Here is a 26,835-nt window from a genome sequence, read left to right as displayed (position 1 = left end):
ACTTTTTAATATAGTTCCTGCAAATATCGTGTTTCCAGCTCGATTTATTATGTTGAATCAAAGTTATGAATTTTTTTAAACTCAAATATCTTATTTTCAAAAAAGTTGCTAATTTTTTTGAAAGCATGAAATCAAAAATGGCTGGAGTATTCATTTGCAATATCCCAGTTTAATTATTTTTTTTATGATATAAAATTTTTATGTATGTTCTTGTAGGGTATGTTGTGGCTTTAAATTTTATAAGTTGATGAAATATATTAAAACAATTTTGTTAAAAAAAATTTATTTCTGCTTCCTCAAGTATAAAAAAATTATGGATGATATCCCAATACAAATTTATTCATTTTATTCCTATTCTCGTTTAGTAATACATTCCCATGATCATTCAGGTAGAAAAATCTCCGATGATATTAAAAATTCCCAACGACACAAGTTCTACATTTTACTTTATGCTAACGTCTCGTCGAAACCCTTCAATATCCTTTTCTCAATACCGTCCCATCTAATAACCAGCTCGAATCTGCTTATGGGTCGCATTTATTGTATACGGATTCAAATCGGGTTCAAACGAGTTCGATACAAATCGATATACACCGGAGGATATTAGGGTTAACCCTTTTTCTGGTTTCGCGTGTGAAAAGAACCCGAACTCCTTCTCTATTGAATATGCATCGCGTATTTAGGGGGGTTGTCGTCTCCTTAACGGTCCCAGAGCATCCGCGTACCTTATATTCCGGAAGCTAAAACCGTGTCAGATGGTGGTAATCCTAAGGAGGGGTATTTTTGAAAGGTCGCGAAACTCTATTAAGGATGAAGGGGTTTAGTCGTCAAAATATCACTACGGGTTACTGACACCTCAATAATATTCTTCGTTATATCTCGGTAAGTTAAAGAAATCTTTGATTTTATTTTTAAAGGTAACCTTCGAAAATGTTGTACGAAACGTGGGGAGCAAAATGTGGGGGGTTGAAACGTTACGGGGGTCCTCCATCCCCCCGGGTTTTAAAACAAAATCAATCGGCGGGTCACGTGCAGGCAACGCTTTAGGTTTGTGATATTTCACTCGAGCACGGGGCCCTTCTTATTATTCAGGCGAGGAACTGGCGGCGACAGTGGCGGCACGGGGAGGAGGTTCTCAACCCGCTTACAGCTAGTTTACTTACTCCATTTTGAAATCAATAGCCCACGCCGGAATATGGTGGTTATGAACGTTAAGGGCGAAGACGAAGGAGAATATGAAACCCACACATTCAATATTCCGATTGGAATCCATTCATATAAAATCGATTAAATCTTTAAAAATATATTTTTGGATTAAAATGCCGAAGGTACAACATAAATCTTCGATAACGTTGTAGAAAATGCATTTTTATCAAGTAGATCTATATTTTCTCTTTACACTCCTCTCTCTAGCATATTTTATTCATGTAAATGGAAATCATCCAAGCGAGGAAGACGTCACGGATGCTTCGGCCGAAACCAAAGAAATGAGTGTACTAAAAAAAAAAGCAGGAAGAGTGTGGGGGTGCACATTCACACCATCCACTCACTCTCCCATTGTAAACGAACCATCGTAAGAGAAAATATCTAAGCGAGATAAGCCGCGTCCCGAAGCCGTAAAATATTTAATGGACACCTATTGGAAATCCTGAATCATATCGTTCCAAGTCACCCCTCGCTTTCCCTCAACCTCCACATCGTCCCTTCCGTCATTTCTCGCCCGGAGGGTTGGGGGAGGGCGATGGTGCTCCCCCGTGGGTGGACGTCCTGCACACGTGTGCGTGCACGTAGGGGTAATAAGCCCTTTAAGCTCCGCCCTCCATCCCGGATTAATATCCCAGGGGATATTTGCGCCCCGACGAAACGCCAAGTCGGTCATTTTAGGGGGCGAAAGCGCAATGGACGGAAATCTATATAGATCACTTTTGGTCTTATAGCGAGAAAAAAGTAATTTCTAGACACCCTTTTTTGAATATTACATTAACTTTTTTATATACACATTTATAAGGAGATACATTTATATATTAGTATTAAAAATAACAATTTATTTTATGTGCAACGAACTAACATTAAATAAATATTTGCTCATTAAATGCTGTTGACATAAAGCAATCTAATACATCTTCATTAGAACGTCCGAAATTCCTGAAAAGAAAAAGAACAATAAAAAAAAAGCGTTAAAGAAGAATCCTCTCATATAAACGAGTCGAGAGGAAATTAGGAACTAGTCGAAATTTGGGGTTTGCATATTCATCGTTATGTAAAGTTATGTAAAGCTGTATCTAAAGTTGTTTGCATATCAAGAACCTTCTCGTACGAATAAGAACCATAATAGCCAAAGAACTTCGTGTTTAAAACTATCTCAGATATTTTTGGATTAATACGGGGAAGGGAGTGTCCGTTATAGCCAAAAGTGCGTTAAATTGCATCAGAATCAAAACTAGACCTATATAACTAAAAATATTCGAGTTCTACGTCTAGTGTTAATTCTATTTTCTCGTTCAGTCGAAATATATAAGAATCTAACGCTGAATAACAATTAAAACTAGAACTAACACTAGACCTAGAACTAGAAACATTTGAAACTTTCTAGTTTTAGGTCTAGTGTTAGTTCTAGTTCAATGGAAACTATTTAACAATGTAATACTAAACAACAATACAAATATACAGCATTCCAGCGCTGAATAATAACACTGATCGATAAGGTTTTTGCCACTTCGATTCTGTATGCTAATTATTATTTTACTACATACCCTCATTATAAAACAGAAAGTATTTTTTTCTGTCATCCACAAATTTGGTGTGACAGCAACCTAAGATTTTGTCTACTGTATTTTCCGCAATATAATATATTATTACTGTACGTAGTGTCGATTGCATCAAGTTATCCTTTAAAACAGTGTCAAATTGTGAGTTTAGCATACATAAGATAATCGTTGTTAGTTTCTCAACATACAAAGGAAGTGTATTAATCATCTTAACAGCTTTTGCCACGTATGTGGGTAACTGACTTTCAAAAGCCAGCAGCAAAATTCCACTGAACTAGTGAACACAGTGTTATTGTGTATATTTTGGTTTCTCTGTGGCTCATCAAGATAAGTATTGGCCACCTCGTATATGCTGTACGATTCATGATTTGAACAGAGTCTGTAGATCACGTATCTGATTGCTACTTTTGCTTGACTAATATAAATGGAATGAATATGGCGTCAAAAGATACTGTGAAATATGCAAATGTACATTCTGCATCACGACCACTTCGTCATAGAGCTGATTTACCAATATGCCAAATCAGACAAATGACGAAGCAAATGATGTCAAGATTTACCTTCATGTAGTGCAATTGAAGATGACTTTCATAATCCAACCTATGTGCCTGAAGATAAGGAACCTCATTTTCTAATTCAAGCTGATCTTAACGATCTGGTTCGAGAAGAAAAGAGAAAAAATTAATTAAAATTGTCAAAAAAGCATTCTGAACTATTAGGATCCAGATTGAAAGAAAGGAATTTGCTTCATCCGATACTAAGGTATGTCTTAACTAACTAAAAAATTCTCACTAGAAGAAAATTTAGTGTATTGCAATATTACTTCGGTCATGAACTTGCTAGATATTGAATTTGAACCACAAGATTGGCGCTTGTTTAGAGACTCGTCAAAAACCATTTTAAAAGCTGTACTCTTGCAAAATGGAAATAGATTACCTTCTGTTCCGGAAAAAACTTACGAAAACATGAAATTGGTACTAAAGAAATGGTGACGTCAAAGTATTGTTGCTTTTTATACGAGTGGGACAGCAGAGATCGAAACAATCATTACCGCAAGAAAGACTGACCAAAGCCCTCCCCTTGTCGAGCTCACCAGAGTACTTCTGCCACCACTACATATAAAAGTAGGCCTGATAAAAAATTTTGTCGAAGCCATGGATCGCAACGGTTCAGATTTTATGTACTTGAAAGAAAAGTTAGTGACGTTAAAATAAAGGAAGGAAGTTTCGTCGAACCTCAGATCAGGAAATTGTTCAAATATAACATATTCGAAGAAAAGTTGAGTCAAAGTTTCGACGTAACAAGCATTGGGTTGTAATATGTCACTCAAAATTCACTTTTTATACGTGCACCTCGACTTGCTTCCTGAGAACCTAGGAGATGTTAGCGACGAACATGGAGAAAAGTTCCATCACGATATTTCCAGCATGGAAAAACGATACAATGGCAAATGGAGTCCTCGTATGTTGGGAGATTTTTGTTGACCATCCAAATACTCCAGAAAATCATAATTTTTCGTTTTAAAAAACATATTTTCAAGTTGTAGTTCATGTAAAGTCTCAATATTTTTTATAAAATATAAGTTTAAAATATAAATATGGGTGCCAAAATTTTTCTACACCTGTTTTCCACCTTAGGGAGTCTAAATAAAGTCAAAAATGCCCAAAAAGTGCAATTTGACAAAATACCGTCCTTGGAACATGGAATTATTTAATTATTACTATTATTATTAATTAAGTTTATTAGAGTAAATAAAATTTTAATCTATTTTCTGAATCTTTGACGAACAATATACAATTTTAATAAACTCATTGTTGTCATCTAGTTCTTGTCAGTGTTAAGAACATGTGTAAACGAAACGTGGAGAAACGGGACAACGAACGTCAACCCTAACGGGCCGAGGGGTTTTAATGAACCATGGACAAATATTATGGGTAAACAGGGTGGGCAATAGGCGTGCCGAGTGGTCAGCGAACTGCCCGTCCGTGCGCCGGACTTGATTTATGGCTGACCGTTGGCCTCTTTTTCCAGTTAAACGAGATATAATTAGCCGACTATGGACTCGTGCTGAGTTCGGCTAGCGGTCAAACCCCATCAATTTCCTTTATCCATCATGTGTTCACTCAATTGAAATAATTTAAAAAAAAATGATATTAATGAAATTACACAGTTGGAGAACCTTGTAAACGTTTCAAATCCTGTTTTCTTTACTATTCCATATTTAACCATTTGCTCTAAAGACCTTTATGGTGTCTGCACAAGTACACAAGGTGCATTTCAACGTAGCATGTTTGCTAATTAGTCCCCTGGTGGTTTCTAATTACGGCCAAGTTGTAGGATGGCTGACGTTGTTCGTGGATGCCTTCGAAGGTTTGAGTGGAGAGAGGAAGTGGGTTGGTTTGCACCCATACTGAAAGTGGCCGCCGCTTTCAGGGTGAACGTCAGCTTGATCAGGATGTGTAAAATTAAACGAAGAGAATGTATGTATGTGTATGTGTGTGTGTGTGTGAGGGGCGGCAGCAATTTGCGAACGGGAAGTTAAACCGCTTCAAACAGCTCGAAAGAACTGAATAAATAATGTCGGTTATTAGGTGGAGAGCGCGTGGAGGGCAATTTTCTTCAGCGCAGAGTGTTTAATTAAGAAAAGTTATTGTGGATTAAGGGTAGGTGCACCGTATGTATATCTACTATAAACACGACGAGCTTTTATCTCCCGACTACTCTTCGTTCTTGTTTAGTAACAAGAACTTGTTATGATGCATATTTTCAACTCTTTAAAACTTTGCTAACGTTATTGTTGCAAGTTTATTCTCCCCTCTAACTAGAATTACTCAAAAAATTAAGATTAACCAATTCAAAAAAAAGTTTTATAAAAACACTTAACACCGGTTGGTTTTTGAATCCCCCATCGAGGTTTTTCAAAAGCAAAATTGTTGGCAGCTTGTGTATGCAAATGAAGGTGGCAAGAGGAGAGAGAGAGAGTTAGATGGCAGTGGCGCGCGTTGACGCGGGGGGCAAGGGCCTCCGCAGGTAGTCCGGCCCTTCACGGTCGCCGGGCAATCTGGCACATTTGCGGCGCGCAATTTGCATACGCGAGGATCCAGCTGCGAGCCTCTCCGGGATCTACCTGGGAACCGCCGATCCGACGGGTGCCCCCATTCGCCCAGATGTTCCGAAGAGATAGCATGTAGAATGTGACCAAGTCGACGGCGACGTCGCCGACCAAACGAACGGTCTCTGGGACGAACCGCCAGTTGGTGAATTATGTATGCGCGGCTCCGGAGTACATAATTCGGTTACTCGAGGACATTTGCATATGGCGGACGAAGAAGAGACTTCACATTTGGTCTAGACTCAACTGTGGGCGATGTTACCATAGCTGGAACTAAAAGTTTCAGTTGAATTCATATGTAGCTGTAGGGGTATTGGAGATGCAAATTTCTTCTTTCAGTTAAAGTTAATAAAAATGGAAACTCTGTCATAATTAAGCTAAAATTTGTAGTGTTTACCACAATTGTATTAATCTACTTTAACTTTACAAAACTTTTTTAACCACGTAGTTCTTGGTATTCCCTTTAACATCTAAATCTTGTTTAAACCGTACAATCGCCACCCTTAGATTTTTTCTAACACTACTCCTCACTATCCTCATTTCTAAATCCCACCTTATCCCATTCTCGAAATCGCGCCAACTGTGTCCCCAACTTTACAATTCTTCCTCCTTCGTCCTTTCCATCATAAATCTCCGGCGGCAGGCATCCGCAGCCGGGGGCGATTCAGCATCCCCATCCCCATTTACGTCCCCTCTTGCAACCCCCTTTCTCGTCGTCTTCCCGATAAACGTCCCGTCCTTCCTGTTCCCCCAAGGACGTCCCCGCGGCTTCGTCCATACAACCGGCGTCGGGACGCTATGCGTCGGGACTTTGACGAGGGACTAGAGAGGCCCAAATGCTAAGGCTAATGGCGCGCCTTTGTCGGAACGTGGTCGACCAAAGAAGTCATCGAAGCAATGTTGGGTCGTCGCGACTGCTTCTTAGGGTTGGAAGTTACTTGGACCGCTGTAGAGTGAGACTCCTGGGTCCGGGTCCCAGTCCCCGAGATACACGCTGATGGATGACTTCACATATAGATCAATACCTTCGTAGGACGGTCCGTGGTAGAAGGCTAGCACGCATGAACACGTTGAGAAACTAATCGGTAAAAGCTCAAAAAGCTTTTAGGTAACAAGAAAGGTTGGAAAGTTAAAATGTTACTTCTATACACAACCAAGCTCGATTTAGGTATTTTTAAAAAGCTACATTTGCTCATTGGGCAAAGAAATTTGATTAATTTAAAACCAATCAATATTTATAGACCAATAGTGGTCGATATTGATCTCAGAATTGATTTGAGAGTGTTCAGGAAGTAATTGATGAATTCCTCATAAACGCCAAATTGGGCTAAACGAAGCTATTTGTTTCAAGAAAGCTTCATTAATAAAGGCTTCAACATAATACATCATAAATGTATCCAGTATTTGAGTTATTTATGATAAATAACAACACAAAGGTCGAAGTTTGCCTTTCAACTTTTAATGAAATCGAGTTATTTCATTATGATGATATGATAAAGAATTTGACATGATAAAAAACGTTAGATTAGAACATTTGCAAATTTGTGAAGTTTTATTACTCGTAAAAGCTCGAATTGATTCAAATCAGACACAAAGTCTGTTTTCATTATCTTTTGGATAAATTGAGGTATTGTCACGTATGATATCGCACAAGAAAGCTCAGTTAATAATGATTCCAACGTAATAGGTCTTATATTTAACATATTTATAATGAGGCTCTTAAGAATATCTAAAAATAGTGAAAAACGGCAATAACTTTTGGCTAAAACGAAATATTTCAATAAGTGATATCTTAAAAGAAACCTTAATTAATAAGGATTTCTGCGTGATATGTGTCAACTCATGTGTTTATCATTAGGTTACAGCGAATATCTTAAAACAGACAAATATGATAAGACTTCTCCCTTGGATAACTTCTGGCTAAATTGACACATTCCAATAAGTAATATCTTAAAACAAAACTTAAGTAATGAGGATTTCAACGTGATATGAATTATCTTTATTCAATATTTAATGTGTCTATCATTAGATTATTGGAAATATCTTAAAATAGACAAAACAGTCAAAATTTCTCTCTTCAATAACTTGTAGATAAATTGACACATTACAATAAGTAATATCGTAAAAGAAAGCTTAATTAATAAGGACTCCAACGTAATATGTCTCGTCCGTACCCAATATTTAATATGTTTATCATTAGGTTACTGAGAATATCTTAAAACCGACAAAAATGCTTACGGCATGCTTCTTCAATAACTTCTGCCCAAATCAAAACTTACCAACTAGCAATATCTTAAAAGAAAGCTTAATTAACAAGGATTCCAACGTAATATGTATTGTCTGTATCTAATATTTAATATACCTATCACTATTTACTAAAACTATCTTAAAACAGACAAAAATGATAAGACTTTCCCCTTCGATAACTTCTGGCTAAATCTAAAGCTTCCAACAAGTAAAATCTTAAAAGAAAGTTTAATTAATGAGGATTTCAACGTGATATGAGTTATCTCTATTCAATATTTAATGTGTCTATCATTAGATTACTTTTAATATCTTAAAACAGAGAAAACAGTCAAAATTTCTCTCTTCAATAATTTCTAGATAAATTGACACATTACAATAAGTAATATCTTAAAAGCAAGCTTAATTAATAAGGATTTCTACACAATATGGATTATCTCTATCCAATATTTAATATGCCTACCATTAGGTTACTGAGAATATCTTAAAACAGACAAAAACGTGAAAGCTTACATTCTTCAATAACTTCTGGCTAAATCGAAACATTTCAATAAGTAACATCTTAAATGAAAGCTTAATTAATGAGGATTTCAACGTGATATGCCTTGTCCATACCCAATATTTAATATGTTTATCATTAGGTTACTGAGAATATCTTAAAACCAACAAAAATGTTACGGCTTGCTTCTTCAATAACTTCTGCCTAAATCAAAACTTACCAACTAGCAATATCTTAAAAGAAAGCTTAATTAACAAGGATTCCAACGTAATATGTATTGTCTCTATCTAATATTTAATATACCTATCACTATTTACTAAAAATATCTTAAAACAGACAAAAATGATAAGACTTTCCCCTTCGATAACTTCTGGCTAAATCGAAAGCTTCCAATAAATAAAATCTTAAAAGAAAGCTTTATTAATGAGGATTTCAACGTGATATGAGTTATCTCTATTCAATATTTAATGTGTCTATCAGTAGATTACTGGAAATATCTTAAAACAGAGAAAACAGTCAAAATTTCTCTCTTCAATAACTTCTAGATAAATTAACACATTACAATAAGTAATATCTTAAAAGCAAGCTTAATTAATAAGGATTTCTACGCAATGTGGATTATCTCTATCCAATATTTAATATGCCTACCATTAGGTTATTGAGAATATCTTAAAACAGACAAAAAAGTGAAAGCTTTCATTCTTCAATAACTTCTGGCTAAGTCGAAACATTTCAATAAGTAACATCTTAATAGAAAGCTTAATTAATAAGGATTCCAACGTAATATGTCTTGTCCATACCCAATATTTAATATGTTTATCATTAGGTTACTGAGAATATCTTAAAACCGACAAAAATGTTACGGTTTCCTTCTTCAATAACTTCTGGCGAAATCGAAAAGTTCCAATAAGTAATATCTTAAAAGAAAGTTTAATTAATAAGGATTTCTAAGCAATATGACTTATCTCTATCGAATATTTTATATGTCTACCTTTAGGTTACTAAGAATATCTTAAAACAGACAAAAACATTAAGGCTTCCTTCTTCAATAACTTCTGGCTAAATCGAAACTTACCAACAAGTAACATCTTAAAAGAAGCTTGATTAATAAAGAGTCTAACGTAGTATGTATTGTCTCTATTCAATATTTAATATGTCTACCATTAAGTTACTGGGAATATCTTAAAACAGACAAAAAAAGTCTTCTGGTTAAATCGAGCTATTCCAATAAATAATAGCTTAGAAGAAAGCTTGATTAATAAGGAATCAATGTGGTAAGCCATTAGTAGTACTCATTAAAAGTTCAAGTTCAAATTAAACTTGAAGTATTCTTCCTTATCTTTAGGGTTAATTAATAAAGATCCCAACGTAAAATGTCGCACCAGAATCCAATATTTAAATAATTATCATTAAGTGATAAATCAAATCAAATTTAAATCTAAATTCCTTTTAATTTTTTTTTTAATCTGAATTTCATTCATAATTAGTAAAGCAGTAATAAAAGCCTGTTGTAACTTTTAATAGATTCCGGGACGTAGTGAAACGAAAAGTGGAGAGAAGTCTGAGCGTCCCGACGCCTCTGACGTCACGTCGATGAATCGCGGGCCCGTTTAAAAACTCTCCGTCGTTCGCTAATTATGAATGGATCCGTCCTTCTCTCGTTCTTTCTCTTTCCGTTGAGTCAGGTCGTGGTTCTTCGGAAGAGTCGCTTTTACCTTCTCACTCGTCTTTCTTTTTTCCCTTTTTTCGTTTTTTTTTTTGGAAAAGTTGACGGCGCGCGCCGCCACCGTTCCCTAAATTGCTGTTTAAAATTCCAACTTTGTTTTAGCGTCGCGACGGAGGCCGCCGGCGCCGCCACCATTTAAAAATACCACGTCGACGCTTCGCTCTCAGCTGACTTCTCTTCGGCGGTGGTATTTACAATGGTAATTTTTGCACTTTTACTTTCTTCTTACTCGGCGACGACGACGTTAAGTTCACGAGAAAGTTACACGTCAAAAATTTGACTTCGAAACCCAGTTTTGCACTCATTTGTATAAGACCAACATTGAATTTTCAAGCTGATTTATTTAAATAAAAATAGTTTTACAATTTAAATTAATCGCCCATTATTTCTGCAATTTTATCGGCGCATTGTTTATGTAATCGATGATATTTAGCTAAAACCGGTCGGTAATAATACGACTTATAATCTAAATTATCTCTTAGACTGAATATGATTTGACTTTCTAATGCTCTCAATCTTCGTTTTTCGTCTTCTTCGAAAATATGGTGAAGATATTTTTCATAATCTTCTTGAGGATCGGTAACGAGGTACCTCGCTATAAATCGAGTTATGGGATGTTTGTAATATTCCCAACATTTCGGAACGTAATCTTCAGGGATTTCCGATAAAGTTGCTGGTCCGATATAAATATGACAGTACGTTATTAAACCTCCTAGAGGAATTATTGATATTAATAGATACATATTCATCAAATCTTTAAACTTTTTCCACTGAAATCTTGAAGGACCATGCGGGAAAAGATTATGAGAACTCATATAATGTTTTTGGAAAGAACTCTTGAAAAGCTTATGATTCAGCGAACTAAAATTAATCATTTTATTTTTTTATTTGACGTTTAGAAAAAAAATGACACATTGTGTTAAATGATAATAAAAATTGTTTTAATAAAATAAAATTTGCGTTATTTTATTGATTTACACCCACGACACAACGGTTATGTATCGACTTGAATCCCCCGAAAACACACCCCATTCCACGAGCTGTATACTAGCTCCCCACAACTCCCCCAACAAACTCCCGGGGACCGTTGGAGCTTTCGAAGGGGGGAAGCTCCGTTAGCGGTGGCCCTCACCTAGGACGCTAATTAATCATTTCTCTCTGCATTGAGAGCGTTTCCCTGTCGAGGTTATTTATCATCCAGGGTTGGCAGGGAACATTGTTGGCTCCTGGAACACGGCATCCTTCCACGATGGTGTGTGTAAAATGTACAGAGATGTTATAAAAGTTACCACAATTCAAGATAACTACTGTTAAAATAATTCCTTAATTATTAATTTAATTATTTTAATAAAATTTAAAAGTGTAACGTTAGTAACTGAATCGATTTTGATAATTTTTATGAACAGGCCCCAAAGTATTGTTTGGATACAAATAGAAACTTTTGATCGGTAGTGTACACCGTTGTGTAGGGCTAAGGTGGGGTGGCAGTGTGGTCCAGGGTAATTACCCGGATTCTGAGGCCACGCCCGGACCAATGGGGGTGCGATCCCACACGGCACGTATCGATCAGAGGGGTGGCGCATGCGTTTGCCGGACACTGGCTACCCTAAAGGGTCAAGGGTCGCACGCGAAACGACAGAAAGGGCTGATCAGAACGAGCGGAGGGGTGTGGCCCCTAAACAACCCCTAGTAGGTAAACCCTTCTCAATAAAAATTGGAGTAGAAAAATAATTTCTGAAAACATGTTTTAAGTTAAAACTAATTTTATTACCTATTTGTCTTAACAATTAAAAATAATTATATAAATATCTTTCAAAGCATCCAATTAATCATGTTTTAAAATAAGAATTTGAAAATTCGCACTATATTATGATGTTAAATAGCTTATTTTTGGTTTTAGATACAAGAAAGAATACTTGGTCATGATAGGAATAAACATCAAAGAAGTCAACTTTTACATAAATACGAGATCAGAGATTAACAAGAAAAGAAATCGCAATGCAGAAGGAAGTTGATATTAATTTGTTGCGCTACATTTAAAATATAGTTGTGTAACCGTTTTTTACATCAATAAACCATATTATCTGCAAGCGTTAAGGTTTTATTTAAAAAACCACAAATAGCACTAAAACACACACCAAACTACGACCCGTTCTGATGAACCATCCGAGGATTGGCATCGTTCCAATATCGAATATACTGTTTATTCTCACATCCTGTACGCTGGAAGTGCAAACTGAAAAACACAATTGTGTCAGTGGTAACGTGTGAAAAAGCGCCGTTTCGCGTGCTTTCTATCGCGCAATAAAATAATAAAATTTAAAATAAAACTTCTATTCACTCTTATACCACAGAAATTTTATATGGCGGGTATACATATCTCTCAAAATACGATTGTGATTTTTTTATGTTGTATATAAAAATTTCTAATTTTAAGGGAAGTAATTACATATTATAATTCTTAAAAATTATTAAATTTTACAATTTATCATAACTCCTGGTACAATCTTGGATTACTTGATGATTACGTAAAAAAATACTCTTCGCAAAAAGTGCTAACAACAATCGATTTTGAGATAAAAAATATTTTTTACTAATAAACGTTACAATCTACGAAACTTGATAATATCTTCATATAACAACCTGCAATATCTACACCACTCATTAAATAATAATTTTGAGTACATTTTTGAATTCCTTCATGAATTTTACAGAAAAAAGTACTCTTAATTAATTGTTCTAACTGTAACCAGCTATGAGACAAAACATTTTTTTGATGAAAACTCCAAAAAATACATAATGCAACGATATCTACATTCTGCACCTAATAACACTTACGCCACTGACTTTTTTATAACTCCTGAAACATTTTTGGATTACATGATGATTTTTACGTTAAAAAGTATAAATGTCACGATATCTACATTCTACACCAACCAATATTTACGCCACTGATTTTATCATAACTCCTAAGGCAGTCTTGGATTACTTGATGATTTTTACGTAAAAAAGTACTGTTGATTAATGATTGAACTATAACCAGTCATAAGATAAACAAAATGTTGTGATAAAAACTACAAAAATTATAAAATTTCACGATATCTATATTCTACACCCAGTAATATTTACGCCACTGACTTTATTATTACTCCTGAAGCATTCTTGGATTAATTGATGATTTTTACGTAAAAAAGTACTTTTGACAAAAAGTGCTAACAACAGTCGTTCTTGAGATAAAAAATATTTTGCACTAAAAAACACCAAAATCCAAGAAATTTGATTATATCTTCATTGAACAACTTGCAACATATACACCAACCTTTAAATAATAATTTTATGTATATTTTTGAAATCCTTCATGAATTTTATGGAAAAAAGTACTCTTAATTAATTGTTCTAACTGTAACCAGTCATGAGATAAAAAAAATTTTAATGAAAGCTCTAAAAAATATATAATTCAACGATATCTACATTCTGCACGTAATAACATCTACGCCACTGACCTCCTCAGAACTCCTAAAACATTTTTGGATTACTTGATGATTTTTACGTTAAAAAGTACTCTTGGTTAATGTTCTAACTATAACCAGTCATAAGATAAAGAAAATGTTTTGATAAAAACTTCAAAAATTATAAAAATTTCACTATATATATATTCTACACCCAGTAATATTTAAGCCACTGACTTTATTATTACTCCTAAAGCATTTTTGGATTAATTGATGATTTTTACGTAAAAAAGTGCTTTTGACAAAAAGTGCTAACAACAGTCGTTCTTGAGATAAAAAATATTTTGCACTAAAAAACACCAAAATCCAAGAAATTTGATTATATCTTCATTGAACAACTTGCAACATATACACCAATCTTTAAATAATAATTTTGTGTATATTTTTGAATTCCTTCATGAATTTGATGGAAAAAAGTACTCTTAATTAATTGTTCTAACTGTAACGAGCCATGAGATAAAAAAACTTTTTGATAAAAACTCTAAAAAATATATAATTCAACAATATCTACATTCTGTACCTAATACCACCTACGCCACTGACTTTCTTATAACTCCTGGAACATTTTTGGATTACCTGATGACTTTTACGTTAAAAAGTACTGTTGATTAATGATTGAACTATAACCAGTCATAAGATAAACAAAATGTTTTGATAAAAACCCCTAAAATTATAAAATTTCACGACATCAACATTCTACATCAACTAATATTTACACCACTGATTTTATCATAACTCCTGAAGCAGTCTTGAATTACTTGATGATTTTCACGTATAAAAGTACTCTTGACAAAAAGTGCTAACAACAATCGTTCTTGAGATAAAAAATATTTTGTACTAAAAAACACCTAAATCCACGAAATTTAATTATATCTTCATTGAACAACTTGCAACATATACACCAATCTTTAAATAATAATTTTGTGTATATTTTTGAATGCCTTCATGAATTTTATGGAAAAAAGTACTCTTAATTAATTGTTCTAACTGTAACGAGCCATGAGATAAAAAAACTTTTTGATAAAAACTCTAAAAAATATATAATTCAACAATATTTACATTCTGTACCTAATACCACCTACGCCACTGACTTTCTTATAACTCCTGGAACATTTTTGGATTACCTGATGACTTTTACGTTAAAAAGTACTGTTGATTAATGATTGAACTATAACCAGTCATAAGATAAACAAAATGTTTTGATAAAAACCCCTAAAATTATAAAATTTCACGACATCAACATTCTACATCAACTAATATTTACGCCACTGATTTTATCATAACTCCTGAAGCAGTCTTGAATTACTTGATGATTTTCACGTATAAAAGTACTCTTGACAAAAAGTGCTAACAACAATCGTTCTTGAGATAAAAAATATTTTGTACTAAAAAACACCTAAATCCACGAAATTTAATTATATCTTCATTGAACAACTTGCAACATATACACCAATCTTTAAATAATAATTTTGTGTATATTTTTGAATGCCTTCATGAATTTTATGGAAAAAAGTACTCTTAATTAATTGTTCTAACTGTAACCAGCCATGAGATAAAAAATGTTGTTAATAAACAGTCTAAAAAATATATAATTCAACAATATCTACATTCTGCACCTAATAACATCTACGCCACTGACTGTATCAGAACTCCTAAAACATTTTTGGATTACTTGACGATTTTTACGTTAAAAAGTACTGTTGGTTAATGAGTGAACTATAACCAGTCATAAGATAAACAAAATGTTTTGATAAAAACCCCTAAAATTATAAAATTTCACAACGTCTACATTCTACACCAAGTAATATTTACGCCACTAATTTTATCATAACTCCTCAAGTAGTCTTGGATTACTTGATGATTTTTACGTAAAAAAGTACTCTTGACAAAAAGTGCTAACAACAGTCGTTCTTGAGATAAAAAATATTTTGCATTAAAAAACACCAAAATCAAAGAAATTTGATTATATCTTCATTGAGCAACTTGCAACATGTACACCAATCTTTAAATAATAACTTTATGTATATTCTTGAATTCCTTCATGAATTTTATGGAAAAAAGTACTCTTAATTAATTGTTCTAACTGTAACGAGCCATGAGATAAAAAAACTTTTTGATAAAAACTCTAAAAAATATATAATTCAAAAATATCTACATTCTGCACCTAATAACATCCACGCCACTGACTGTATCAGAACTCCTAGAACATTTTTGGATTACTTGAAGATTTTTACGTTAAAAAGTACTCTTGGTTAATGTTCTAACTATAACCAGTCATAAGATAAAGAAAATGTTTTGATAAAAACTTCAAAAATTATAAAAATTTCACTATATATATATTCTACACCCAGTAATATTTAAGCCACTGACTTTATTATTACTCCTAAAGCATTTTTGGATAAATTGATGATTTTTACGTAAAAAAGTGCTTTTGACAAAAAGTGCTAACAACAGTCGTTCTTGAGATAAAAAATATTTTGCACTAAAAAACACCAAAATCCAAGAAATTTGATTATATCTTCATTGAACAACTTGCATCATATACACCACTCTTTAAATCATAATTTTATGTATATTTTTGAAGTCCTTCATGATTTTTATGGAAAAAAGTACTCTTTATTAATTGTTCTAACTGTAACCAGTCATCAGATAAAAAATTTTTTAATGAAAGCTCTAAAAAATATATAATTCAACGATATCTACATTCTGCACCTAATAACATCTACGCCACTGGCCTCCTCAGAACTCCGAAAACATTTTTGGATTACTTGATGATTTTTATGTTAAAAAGTACTCTTGGTTAATGTTCTAACTATAACCAGTCATAAGATAAAGAAAATGTTTTGATAAAAACTTCAAAAAATATAAAATTTCACGATATTTACATTCTATACCCAGTAATATTTACGCCACTGACTTTATCATAACTCCTGAAGCATTCTTCGATTAATTGATGATTTTTACGTAAAAAAGTACTCTTGGCAAAAAGTGCTAACAACAATCGTTCCTGAAATAAAAACTATGTTGTACTAATAAACGTTACAATCCACGAAACTGGATTATATCTTCATTTAACAACCTGCAATCACTCATTAAATAATAATTTTGAGTACATTTTTGAATTTACTGATTAATTTTACGGAAAAAAGTAACCTTAATTAATTGTTTTAACAGTAACCGATCTTTAGATAAAAAGTATTTTGTACTAAAATCAACGAAATTTCATCATTTCATTGCAAATTCTCCATCAAATTCTTCATCATTATAGATTTTTTCATTTGCATTTTGCATTTACAGTTTTGATCTTTCTTTCAACAAGATATAATGTGATGGACGCGGCTAATCCTCTACTCTTTTTCCGCGTTGATGAGACGTATAAAAATAGCGGTGTCCTGCGTGGCTTCATAAATCACCTCGGATGTACGTACAAACTTAAACTGACTTGTGCAAGAATATAAGCACAAATTTGGATAACTTTGAGCTGATTAATCAACAGATATTGCTCCGATTTCTGGAATCATTTAATCATAAACTGAGATTCTTGTGCGAACTTGAGTTCGTTCAAGAAACACAACTCAGAGTTCAGACATCATTTACTCATAAATTTAGGAATTGGGGCATTTTGATAAAAACGTACTTAATTCTATTGAAAAACTCAATTTATAATTTCAGAATTTTGCATAACATTGATGCTTCTACCACGAGATGATTGAATAAGAATTATGTTTACAAGTTCTGGAGCTTATATTTGAAAATTCTAGTATTCTAGTACTTAATGCATGCATTCAAAGTTAGTTTTAATTAGTATCCCACAGTTTTCGTATTTTCAGGTTTACATTACTTTATATGTATTTTTTATTATGTAGCGTAGTGCGGAGAGATCATGTTGCAAATGGCAAATAGCTTTAGCAAAGAATGTGAAAGAATCGCGATTTGGGTTTACCATCATTCTTCTTCTGTTATATTTGTTATTATTACTATGCAACTATTATAATTTGTACGAAGTAACTAAATATTGCTTTAGAACGTTTAGCGAATTTTTCATGGCTGGCCGAATCTTAATAACCTTCTGAACACACTTAGACACATGACTGATTCAGACCAGTCTGCTGCCGAAACAGAAAACGACGTACCGGTGAGCTCAGAATCAACTTTTACTGGTTAAAATACAACCATTTAGTGGGCAAAACATATAACGCGTCCAAATGTTAGGAAAATCAAAGTATAGTTTTAAAGCTTCTTAAAAAGAAGCGTCAAAACTACGCACGTGAAAGAAACTGCCCAACCTCAATACCAACTCTCAAGAGATAAAGGCGCTAATAGGACTTTTATATATGGCTGATTTGAAAAAATTTGCCCATCTGATTGTTGAGGAATTGTAGGTTGATGACATAATTGTTTCAAGCCTTACGTTTCAATAATGTAAATGATAGACTTCAAAGGAAGGCGATTTACATGATTTTTTGAATCTATCCAGGTAATGAACCCGAAGGCTCGAACAACCGTACAGTTTTGACAGTTACTAATAGACGGGTACTTCACATGAGTTTCTTCTAATTCCTCTAATTTCTGTAAACACCAAAGAAAGACACAGTAGTATGTTTGCGTTGTTGAAAACACGAGTTTGGCATCATGTAAACCCAAGATAGATACAGAATATAAAAAGTTTTTTTTAAACACTTATTGGAACTCATGAAACCTCATGTGCATGCTCAAACAAGACTATCAATTCCAAACTTTCCTGTAAAGCAAGATGCAGCGAAGCAACTCATTAGTGGCATGAAGAGTCTAGCGTTGAAGCAACTGGTGTGTGTTCAATAAAACGGAAAAATCCAAAATCAGTGTTGCAAACTCTCCAAATACTTGTGTAATTAACATTCCAAATTTAAATGCCAACAGTGATTTGAACCAGCAAAGGAACGACAGAAGAGTCCCGTTTATTTGCATTTTTTTTTATAAAAAGGTTGATAGTCATAATAGTTGACTTCACATTATGGATAATAGCCATTATGGAATACACTGTGGAAATTTTTTAGCTAGTTTGGAGCATAAAACCTTCTTCACTGCAGATAATTCAAACACGAAGTTTTTGCAAGCTTTTCTATATCTTCAGATTCAAAAGTTTGAGTTATTATGTTACCATATTTGTAACGAATTTCAAAACATTTTACTGTAAAACAAATTACTAAGAAACTCTCAACGATTGATAACGTCAAAAACATATTTTTTACAAACATTTTTCTTTTAACACTTTACTAAAACTTTAGTAAATTTGTTATTGAACGTTGAAACTCACATTTACTTTATTTAAAGATTAATTTTGAGATGTTGTATTAGGCTGTTGGGTAACATTCCTTTCAGATTCATTTTGCGTAGTCCATCCGCTAACATTTTCTTCTTCCTCCTTTTTTTCCGCTTGTCTCCGATGGTACTCATCGATTTCAAATTGGTACTTTGGAGTTGTTATCCCAAATACCGAAGCCAACCATTCGCCCATATAATCGATTGCCGATAAAGTTCCCGTTGCTGCTGCCCAAGATTTAAAAACGAACCAATCTCGCCATGGAAGAGTTTTCTTAGCAAAAAAAAAATGAAAAAGTTTAAGTGCCATCTATTAGGAAATAGCTATATTTGAAGTTTCAAAATGAAACGTTATGGTCTACTCTTTAGAGATGGCGCTAAATGTACTGAATGAATAAAATCCATTCACTTACAGGATCTACGACTTGTTGCTCTTGTTCCGCTGAAGGTTGATCGGTTTCGTCGTCACTAAACTCTTCGACCACACCATCGCTAAAATAAACGACTCGTTTGGGTACTTTCACTTTGACGTTGGTCGAACTCAATTCAGGGATCTGGGACATTTCCATTTTTTTGTTTATTTGTACAATCACTCACGAACACCAAAAAGCTTGGATCCCCACCACAGGAAAAATGATACACTTCACCTGTATGTTTATTGTTTACTTTTGTGTGAAGGGTCGTCTAACTTAACGGTAAAATGGTATCGATTCCGTTTCGCCGTTAAAACGGAGTCATCTCTTGACGGAATTTCACAGTTCTATATGGGATAACTGTTCATGAGAGAGTTATTTAGGCTGCGTATGGGTTTGGAGGTCGGATCCACGGCGAGCGAGTTTTCCGTTTATAGAGTTCGAGTTGAGTGTTTGCTTTTGCGCAAGTTCACATTGTAACAAGTTTTTTTGTGATAAGACGCGATATCGGTTGTGCTAATATTATCTAGATTTAGTGTGTCACCTGTGGTTCTCGTGAGATGTACCTGTAAAAAAAAGTAGAAAAAAGAAACCATAAAAATGCCCACAACGGAAAACGCAACGCTTCAACGAATCCAGAAAGAAATTTCGGAAGTTATCGAAAGAGAAAAGGAGTTAAGAAGCCTTCAAAATGGTAATACAACTAATTTAAATAATAAAAGTGATGAAAGTGATCACGAAAATCAAGTAGAAAAAGTTGATACACCACCAGAAACCAGACCTATTCTTCAACATAGTAAATCATTAGGAGCTTATTCATTTTCTAACAATTCCAATGGAATAAATAATTCCAATAATAACACCGCGCTAAGAAAATTTACTCAAAACCCCGCAGCAAAAGGAGTGATGCATAAATTTATTAAATCGAGAGGAAAACTTACTGCAGCTTCTTTGATGGGATCACAATCCGCATCCTCTTCTCCAAGCAACTCAAGCGCACCTATTTTAAATCCTAACTCCCAAGCCCAAATTTGGAATATTCCAGACTCTTTTGAACCACCAAAAATATTGGATCCATCGCAGTGTATTAGAAAAGGTTTTATTCCATTTGAGGAAAAATTAAAAAAGGAATTGGAAGATTTGCACATGAGGGAAATGGAGTTAAGGTCTGAAAGAAGGAAATCGCAACCCGATTTTAGTTCTTTGGTTGAAATTGAACCACCACCACTATTGGCGGAAGTTGGAATGAAAAAGGCGAGATCAATGGCTCAGCTTTATAACCCGGAAGAGTATAATAGTCTTAGTCCAGGAGCTTCAAACTTAAAAGCTGCGCGATCTTTAGCTGCACTTTGCGACACAAACGAAGAAGAACTTGATGCCCCAGGATCACATTTCCTAATAAATCAATTTGAAGAGATGATTCAAAAGAATCAAGGTGTTAGGTGTTGATTGAAATGGTTATTAAGTCCAAGTATTAAATTGAGATTCCTATTTTTTGTCTTATATTACTAAAAAAAATAAAAATGATAAAAATTTTGTTTAGAGATTTAGATTAGAGTACAAAAAATGGTAGCTTTCTTTCACAGGGTTTAATTTACACTTATTTTTTTGTGTGTTATTATTAAATTCCCACTTTAATATTTCAATTTTTGTATTTATTAATAATATTTATTGGGAATTAAAAAGAGAAAGATCAACGTTTTGATTGATGTAATCAACTTTTCGTTCTTTTTTGAGATTAAAACACATAAACCTGCTAGTCTTTCGAGTTTTTTTATTGTATTAATACTTTTTTGTTTTAAAATACACCGCTTCCAGTGAATTCCAAAGCCGCTTGTTTTACTGCCGTAATCAACGAAAATAATTAATGATTTCGATAACGATCGCTGATAACAAGAGGTCTAATCGATGTAACGCATTTTACACTTAAAACAATTCAACCAAACAGTAAAAACGTTTTCAGTGGTTTTTTTTTGTCGATTTTTCCTTAAATAAATTGTTCAATCAGTTGTTGAATAAAATTATTTTATCTATCGTTTATGAGTATTATTTTTTGTTGACTATTAATTATTATATAATATAATAACGTAGTTGAAAGAATATCTTTGCTAGAAATTGTTAGTATGACTAATATGTAGTACACTATCAACTTCTAAACGGGTTAAAGTATCAATTTGAGTAAAAACCTGCCGATTATATCAACATTTTGTTATCATCTACAATTTTTACGAAAATGAATCAATCAACAATGATCTGAAGGTTTTGAGAACCCACGAATTCATTTCAACTATTTTTATTGCTTTATATGTCTATATACGTAAGTGTATACGTATGTATGTAAACGCGATAACTCAAAAAACACACTAAGTAGCAGTGACGAAATTTTATTCCTAAGTTATCTGTATCAACTTTGGGATAAATCCTTAAACCAAAAGTAGTACTTTACACATATAAGCCTTTTGATATAAACTAACACTATAATGATTCAAAAAAAGAACATTCCGACATGAAGATTCAAATAAATCGCGTAACCGGAAGTGGCACGTTATCTGAAATTGGCACTTTAAATTAATTTTAATCAAGTGTTGTGTAAGTCTTTAATATCATGATAAACATTGAGACATAAAATTTTAATGATATTGTGTAACTGGAGGCAGTACTTTATCATGAAGATCGATTGATGATGTTTTGCAAATATTGCGTGTATATCAGTCCCATATAAAAAATTCGAGAAAGTGGAGGCCACTCCATTTCATTTTCAAACTGATGCTTTAACCTCTATTTTTTGTAACAAATTAAGTTATAGCACTTATAAGAAAATGAACGTATGTTGTATTTTCAAAGTATTTCTTGGTATACTTTAGATTTTTAATAGATTTCATAGAAACAGGATTTATTTCAGATACATCTGGGTTTTTAGCGGTTTCCAGAAGATTTCTCATAGACTTACAAACATTTCGTGTTCATTTCAATCTTTTGATTAAGAAAGAATTAAGAATTTCGTGGATTGATTTATCAGGATTTGATATTAAGGATTTTCAAGTATTACCTGACATTTGTAAGGATTTGAGTCGGTTTCATGTGTCTTATGTCAGGATATCCTAAGATCAGTCTTGCTGGGTGTCTGAAAGGCCTCAATGGAATCTGTGGTGATAGCCTCCACAAGTGGGGAGTGCTGCAATCGTCTCAGTGCTCTATTAGATCACATTTCCTATCATACATCATTTTCAAGATTGGATTAGCATATTCGAGGTACTAAATTTTTGAGGACCAACTTCTGCAACAATTTCAAAACAACCCACAAATAAGCACTCGTGTCATTGCCCAGGCGATGCGTACAAGTCGCACATCTCTATGGTCTTCAAAAAGTGCAAGCGTTAATTCCAGCTGATTATCCTAACACAGTTCAATTTGCCGAATGGCACGTGAATAAAATTAACGACGAACCAAGATTTCATAGGAGTGTATTATGGACAGATAAGGCATGATGTACAAGAAATGGCTGTTTTAATACGCAATAGTCACATTTGCAACAAAAGAATATCCTCGTGTCGTTCACAAGTTATATCATCAATGGAAGTTTTCTGTTCATATTTGGGCTGGAATCGTTGAGCATTATGTACTGAGACCACATTTACTGTGCACGGTTTGCCAGAATTGCTTCAAAATATCCCCCTTAATATTTGAAGAAATACTGTTTTCTAACATGATGGTGTACCAGCAAATTTTGGATTAATTTACCAAAACTATCTAAATGTAGAATTTCCAAATAGATTGATCAGAAAAGAGGCGCCTGTTTCTTAGCCTGCACGTTCACCAGATATGACTCAAATTGATTTTGAGTTTTCTAAGGATTCCAAAATACTTTTAGAGACTTATAACGATTTTGGATAAGAGAACATTTTCAACAGGTTTTCAAGCATTTCTGGAATATTTTTAATAATTTTCAGTGATTATTTGAAAATCCTAAAAGTGTTTAAATGTATTGGAGATACAACTAAATTTTCAAGGATTATCAAGATTTTCTAAATATCTGAGGTTTATTTATTAAAGACGTGTGAATTTCAAAAATTTTCGATGTATTTCAAAATTTTCTAAAATATTCTTAGTAAATTTCAATGCATTTTTAATAATTTCTGAAAGATTTGTGATTTATTTAGAATCGAATCCATCTGAATTTCTATGGATTCTTGGGCTATATCTAATTGTAAGTAATAAATAGATTTCCAAGCATTTCCTGAGAATTCACAGCATTTTCGAATATTTTTGGAATTTCATTTGTATATTCCAAGAGTTATTGGAGAACACTTGGAATATTTAAAGCCATTACTGTTCATTTGAATTTCTAATGTTTTTGGGATTATATCAGTGAGGAAAATGGAAACGGTGGCTGGAGAAAGATGGCAACTCATACGCTTGAGGAATTGGTGAAAAGTGGGAAAGGTGATTAGTTTTTAGAATATGAGTGGGCGAAGTTTACGAAAGAGGAGGTCAATAATACAAAGAAGGCACTAAGTGCAAGATAGCTGCTGGAATGGATGATATGAATCCGGAGTTTGTATATTGATTGTGGACAGTATGTCACGAATTAGTTGTTCTATAGATGCATGAAAGAAGGAAAATTTCCGATTAATGATACAAGGGAATTATCAGAGTCTCCTAAGCGGTACAGAGTGGTTTCCTTATTTCCTGGTTTGAGAAGTTATTTTGGATAAAGATTCAGTGTAAAGTAGTGTAAGAGACGTGTGAATGTAAATATAAGGTGACTATTTTAGGGATAGGTGAGTGGTGTTATGGATGAATGTTGGGTTTGTGAGAATGCCCACAGGGATCAGCCCTCGGGCCAAGATTCTGGAATGTAGTATTGGATGAGCTGTTGAACGTGGGATTGGATAGTATAGATGTTGTGGGATACGCGGTTGATGTTGTCTTGTTGATAAGAGAAAATACTAAGGCGGACTTGAAAAGTGATAATGCTGGATATTGGAGAATCTCCAAGAATATGTAGAAGGTTTACAAGTATTTCCTGATTTTAATAAAGTTTTAACATTTATGGATAACATTACTTTTATGGCTTATTCTGACGTTGAAATAAGTTTTAGCACATTGAGAAGAGTTAAGACAGCTCAGAGTAGCAATTACTCATCAGGGACTGAGTGCCCATTAAGAGCAGTTGCTTTTTCTGATTATTTTATTAATCCTATGGCTACACATGGTAGTGACAGCACGAGTACAAAATATAAGACAACAATATAACACATATAGAGTATAAAACAAAATATAATACACGTATAGTTAATATAAAGTGGACAGGACAGCTATATGTTGATTGTCAAATTATCAATTCATTCGATCGCCGCTGACGACAGGTTGAAAAAGTTATCTAACTCGCCAAGGTATACTGATATTTCGCACTTTCGGCCAATATGTTCAATCGAAAAATGGTATCCTGTATCTTGAAAATGGTGCGTTTTAGAGAGTAAGTTGATAGAAACTTTTTTTCAAATTTTTGGACAAGCTATCACATCCTGAAGTCCTGCGCATATATTATGAAACACCCTGTATAATAAACCGTGCATTGTTCAAATCATGTTAGCAATTTTCCCGATGCGGCGGGGCAAGTCAAAACCAACTGGCTTGCTAGGTATGTTCAAGTGTCGGCTCACTTCGGAGGTGACAGCCTCATTCCCTTTCAGTCCCCAGCTCCACCCCATCTTAACGACCCACGTCGGGCCACATAATTTCTGAACGATATTACTTCTTTTGCGTACTTTAGCTGTTGTTTTTTTTCAGGTGGGAGTGATATATGAGGTTCTATCCAAGATCACGCCCAGGTACTTTGGAGTAGGGTTGTGTGCCATAAGATAACCACCAAACGACGAAACTTCGGTCCAGAGTCAGTAATGAGTGAGTTAGAGCTCCTAAGAGCAGAGTACGGCAAAGAGTTCCATGAATAAAGTTGGAGTTCGGTTAAGAATTAGAGTTCAACGGAAGAGTTTTTCCAGTGTAGTTCAGAGAAGTTATTCGGCAGAATGATCAATTTCCAAGAAGTCAGATCATAGCAGTCCCAAAAAGAAACAAAGTCATCTAATTCAGTCCGAAGAGTCGAGTCTAAATGTACCGCAATCCAAAACCCACAGAGTAAACGCAGACCACAAGAGTCGAAAACTAGAAAAGAAGAATAGAGTTGAAAAGTGAAATCTTCGATCAAGAAAAGTTACTCCCAAGAGGATTCCGTTGCAAAAATGTGTATCTTAATTTTCTTTAATACTTCCAGAGTGTCTTACAAAGGCTTAGGCACTTTCTCAGCTCTTTCTGATAAGTAAAAATGATAAATGTGTTTTAAAAAGTAAACCACGAAGATATCGAAGCGTTTTGTTATCAAATCATAAAATATTTTGATGTCGACTACGAATATTCCTAAATATGCGATCCATATCTTTGAAACACAGGACAAATATGTACACTATTTTGTACTATTACTACAAGAAGGACAATTATATGGAAATAATTGGTGCTAAATATCTCAAAGTGTTTTTTCGTGTCAGTAAACTTTTTGGCTTTTCTAAGAATCTTATCAACTATTAACAAATACAGTCATAGTAGGTTTGGCTCATAGTTAATCGTAATAATTGAATACACAAATAACTACTTTGAAAATAGATACCCCTATTTACAGGCGCACCTTAATGCTTTGAATTTATCTAACACTGTGCTAATAGAATATTTAAGAAAATACAGTTGTTTTATTTATGCTTAAACTATACAGGGTGTCCCGAAACTCAACGTCAAGCGGGCACCGGGTGAGAGGCCAACCCATACCTGTTCTGGTAAAAATAAGAAAAAAATTCCATGTCCCTTATTTAAGTGGTAATAGATATATTTTTGAAAATGTTAAAAATCGATCCTGTACATCATATCTTTAGATACTACGGTCAGAAATGTTCGCAATTTAATAGTGATTTTTGTAATAATGTATTCCTTATGAACCATGCTACTGTAGAAGTCACAAATCAAACAACAAAAATCGTTAGTTTTGCAAAAAAATATATTAATTTGATTGAGTTAAGGTTGAAAGAATTTATGTCTATCAAGTTTGACACACGATTTCTAAAAAAAGGAGTAGTACAACCTGTGATGGGCGCTGGGTAAATACCTGACGGGTAGGTATTTAGAAAATGGGTATTTACCCCGGCCCAGGGTAAATACCCAAACGGTACGTATAAAAGTGATACAAGTAAAAATATATCAGACTCCGAAGAA

At 33.8% G+C, this 26,835-nt stretch overlaps 3 protein-coding genes and 1 long non-coding RNA gene across 6 annotated transcripts in view; 2 read left to right on the top strand and 2 right to left on the bottom strand.

Moving 5' to 3' along the window:
- LOC139431719 (uncharacterized) overlaps positions 1 to 12,440 on the top strand; it is a 52,693-nt gene extending 40,253 nt beyond the window's left edge. For both annotated transcript variants that reach the window (XR_011641791.1, XR_011641792.1), the window contains exon 2: positions 12,250 to 12,440. This is a non-coding gene — a long non-coding RNA (uncharacterized lncRNA). The remainder of the gene's footprint in view (positions 1 to 12,249) is intronic.
- LOC111424161 (protein FAM177A1) lies at positions 1,968 to 19,919 on the bottom strand. Of its 2 annotated transcripts, none has more exons than XM_023057595.2 (3): positions 19,573 to 19,919; positions 19,155 to 19,433; positions 1,968 to 2,145 (listed from the first exon to the last, which is right to left on the bottom strand). In XM_023057595.2, exons 1-2 carry the CDS (start codon positions 19,726 to 19,728, stop codon positions 19,173 to 19,175), a joined length of 417 nt encoding a protein of 138 aa, XP_022913363.2. In that variant the 5' UTR covers positions 19,729 to 19,919; the 3' UTR covers positions 1,968 to 2,145; positions 19,155 to 19,172. The 2 variants fall into 2 exon arrangements, with proteins under 2 accessions (XP_022913363.2, XP_022913364.2); XM_023057596.2 differs by lacking the exon at positions 1,968 to 2,145 and adding an exon at positions 10,671 to 12,585.
- Positions 10,671 to 11,224, bottom strand: LOC111424160 (NADH dehydrogenase [ubiquinone] 1 beta subcomplex subunit 5, mitochondrial-like). The gene has a single exon (XM_023057594.2). The coding sequence runs from the start codon at positions 11,222 to 11,224 to the stop codon at positions 10,721 to 10,723; it is 504 nt and encodes a 167-aa protein (XP_022913362.2). The 3' UTR covers positions 10,671 to 10,720.
- Positions 19,920 to 21,607, top strand: LOC111424159 (mitotic spindle positioning protein meduse). Its single transcript, XM_023057593.2, has one exon. The coding sequence runs from the start codon at positions 20,173 to 20,175 to the stop codon at positions 21,019 to 21,021; it is 849 nt and encodes a 282-aa protein (XP_022913361.1). The 5' UTR covers positions 19,920 to 20,172; the 3' UTR covers positions 21,022 to 21,607.
- Positions 21,608 to 26,835: the final 5,228 nt, after the last annotated feature.

The sequence above is a fragment of the Onthophagus taurus genome, chromosome 11 (genome assembly GCF_036711975.1).
Source record: "Onthophagus taurus isolate NC chromosome 11, IU_Otau_3.0, whole genome shotgun sequence".
In the NCBI taxonomy this organism is placed as follows: domain Eukaryota; kingdom Metazoa; phylum Arthropoda; class Insecta; order Coleoptera; family Scarabaeidae; genus Onthophagus; species Onthophagus taurus.
Note: the sequence above shows the minus strand (reverse complement) of the source record. Positions and strands in the feature narration are given on the sequence as shown.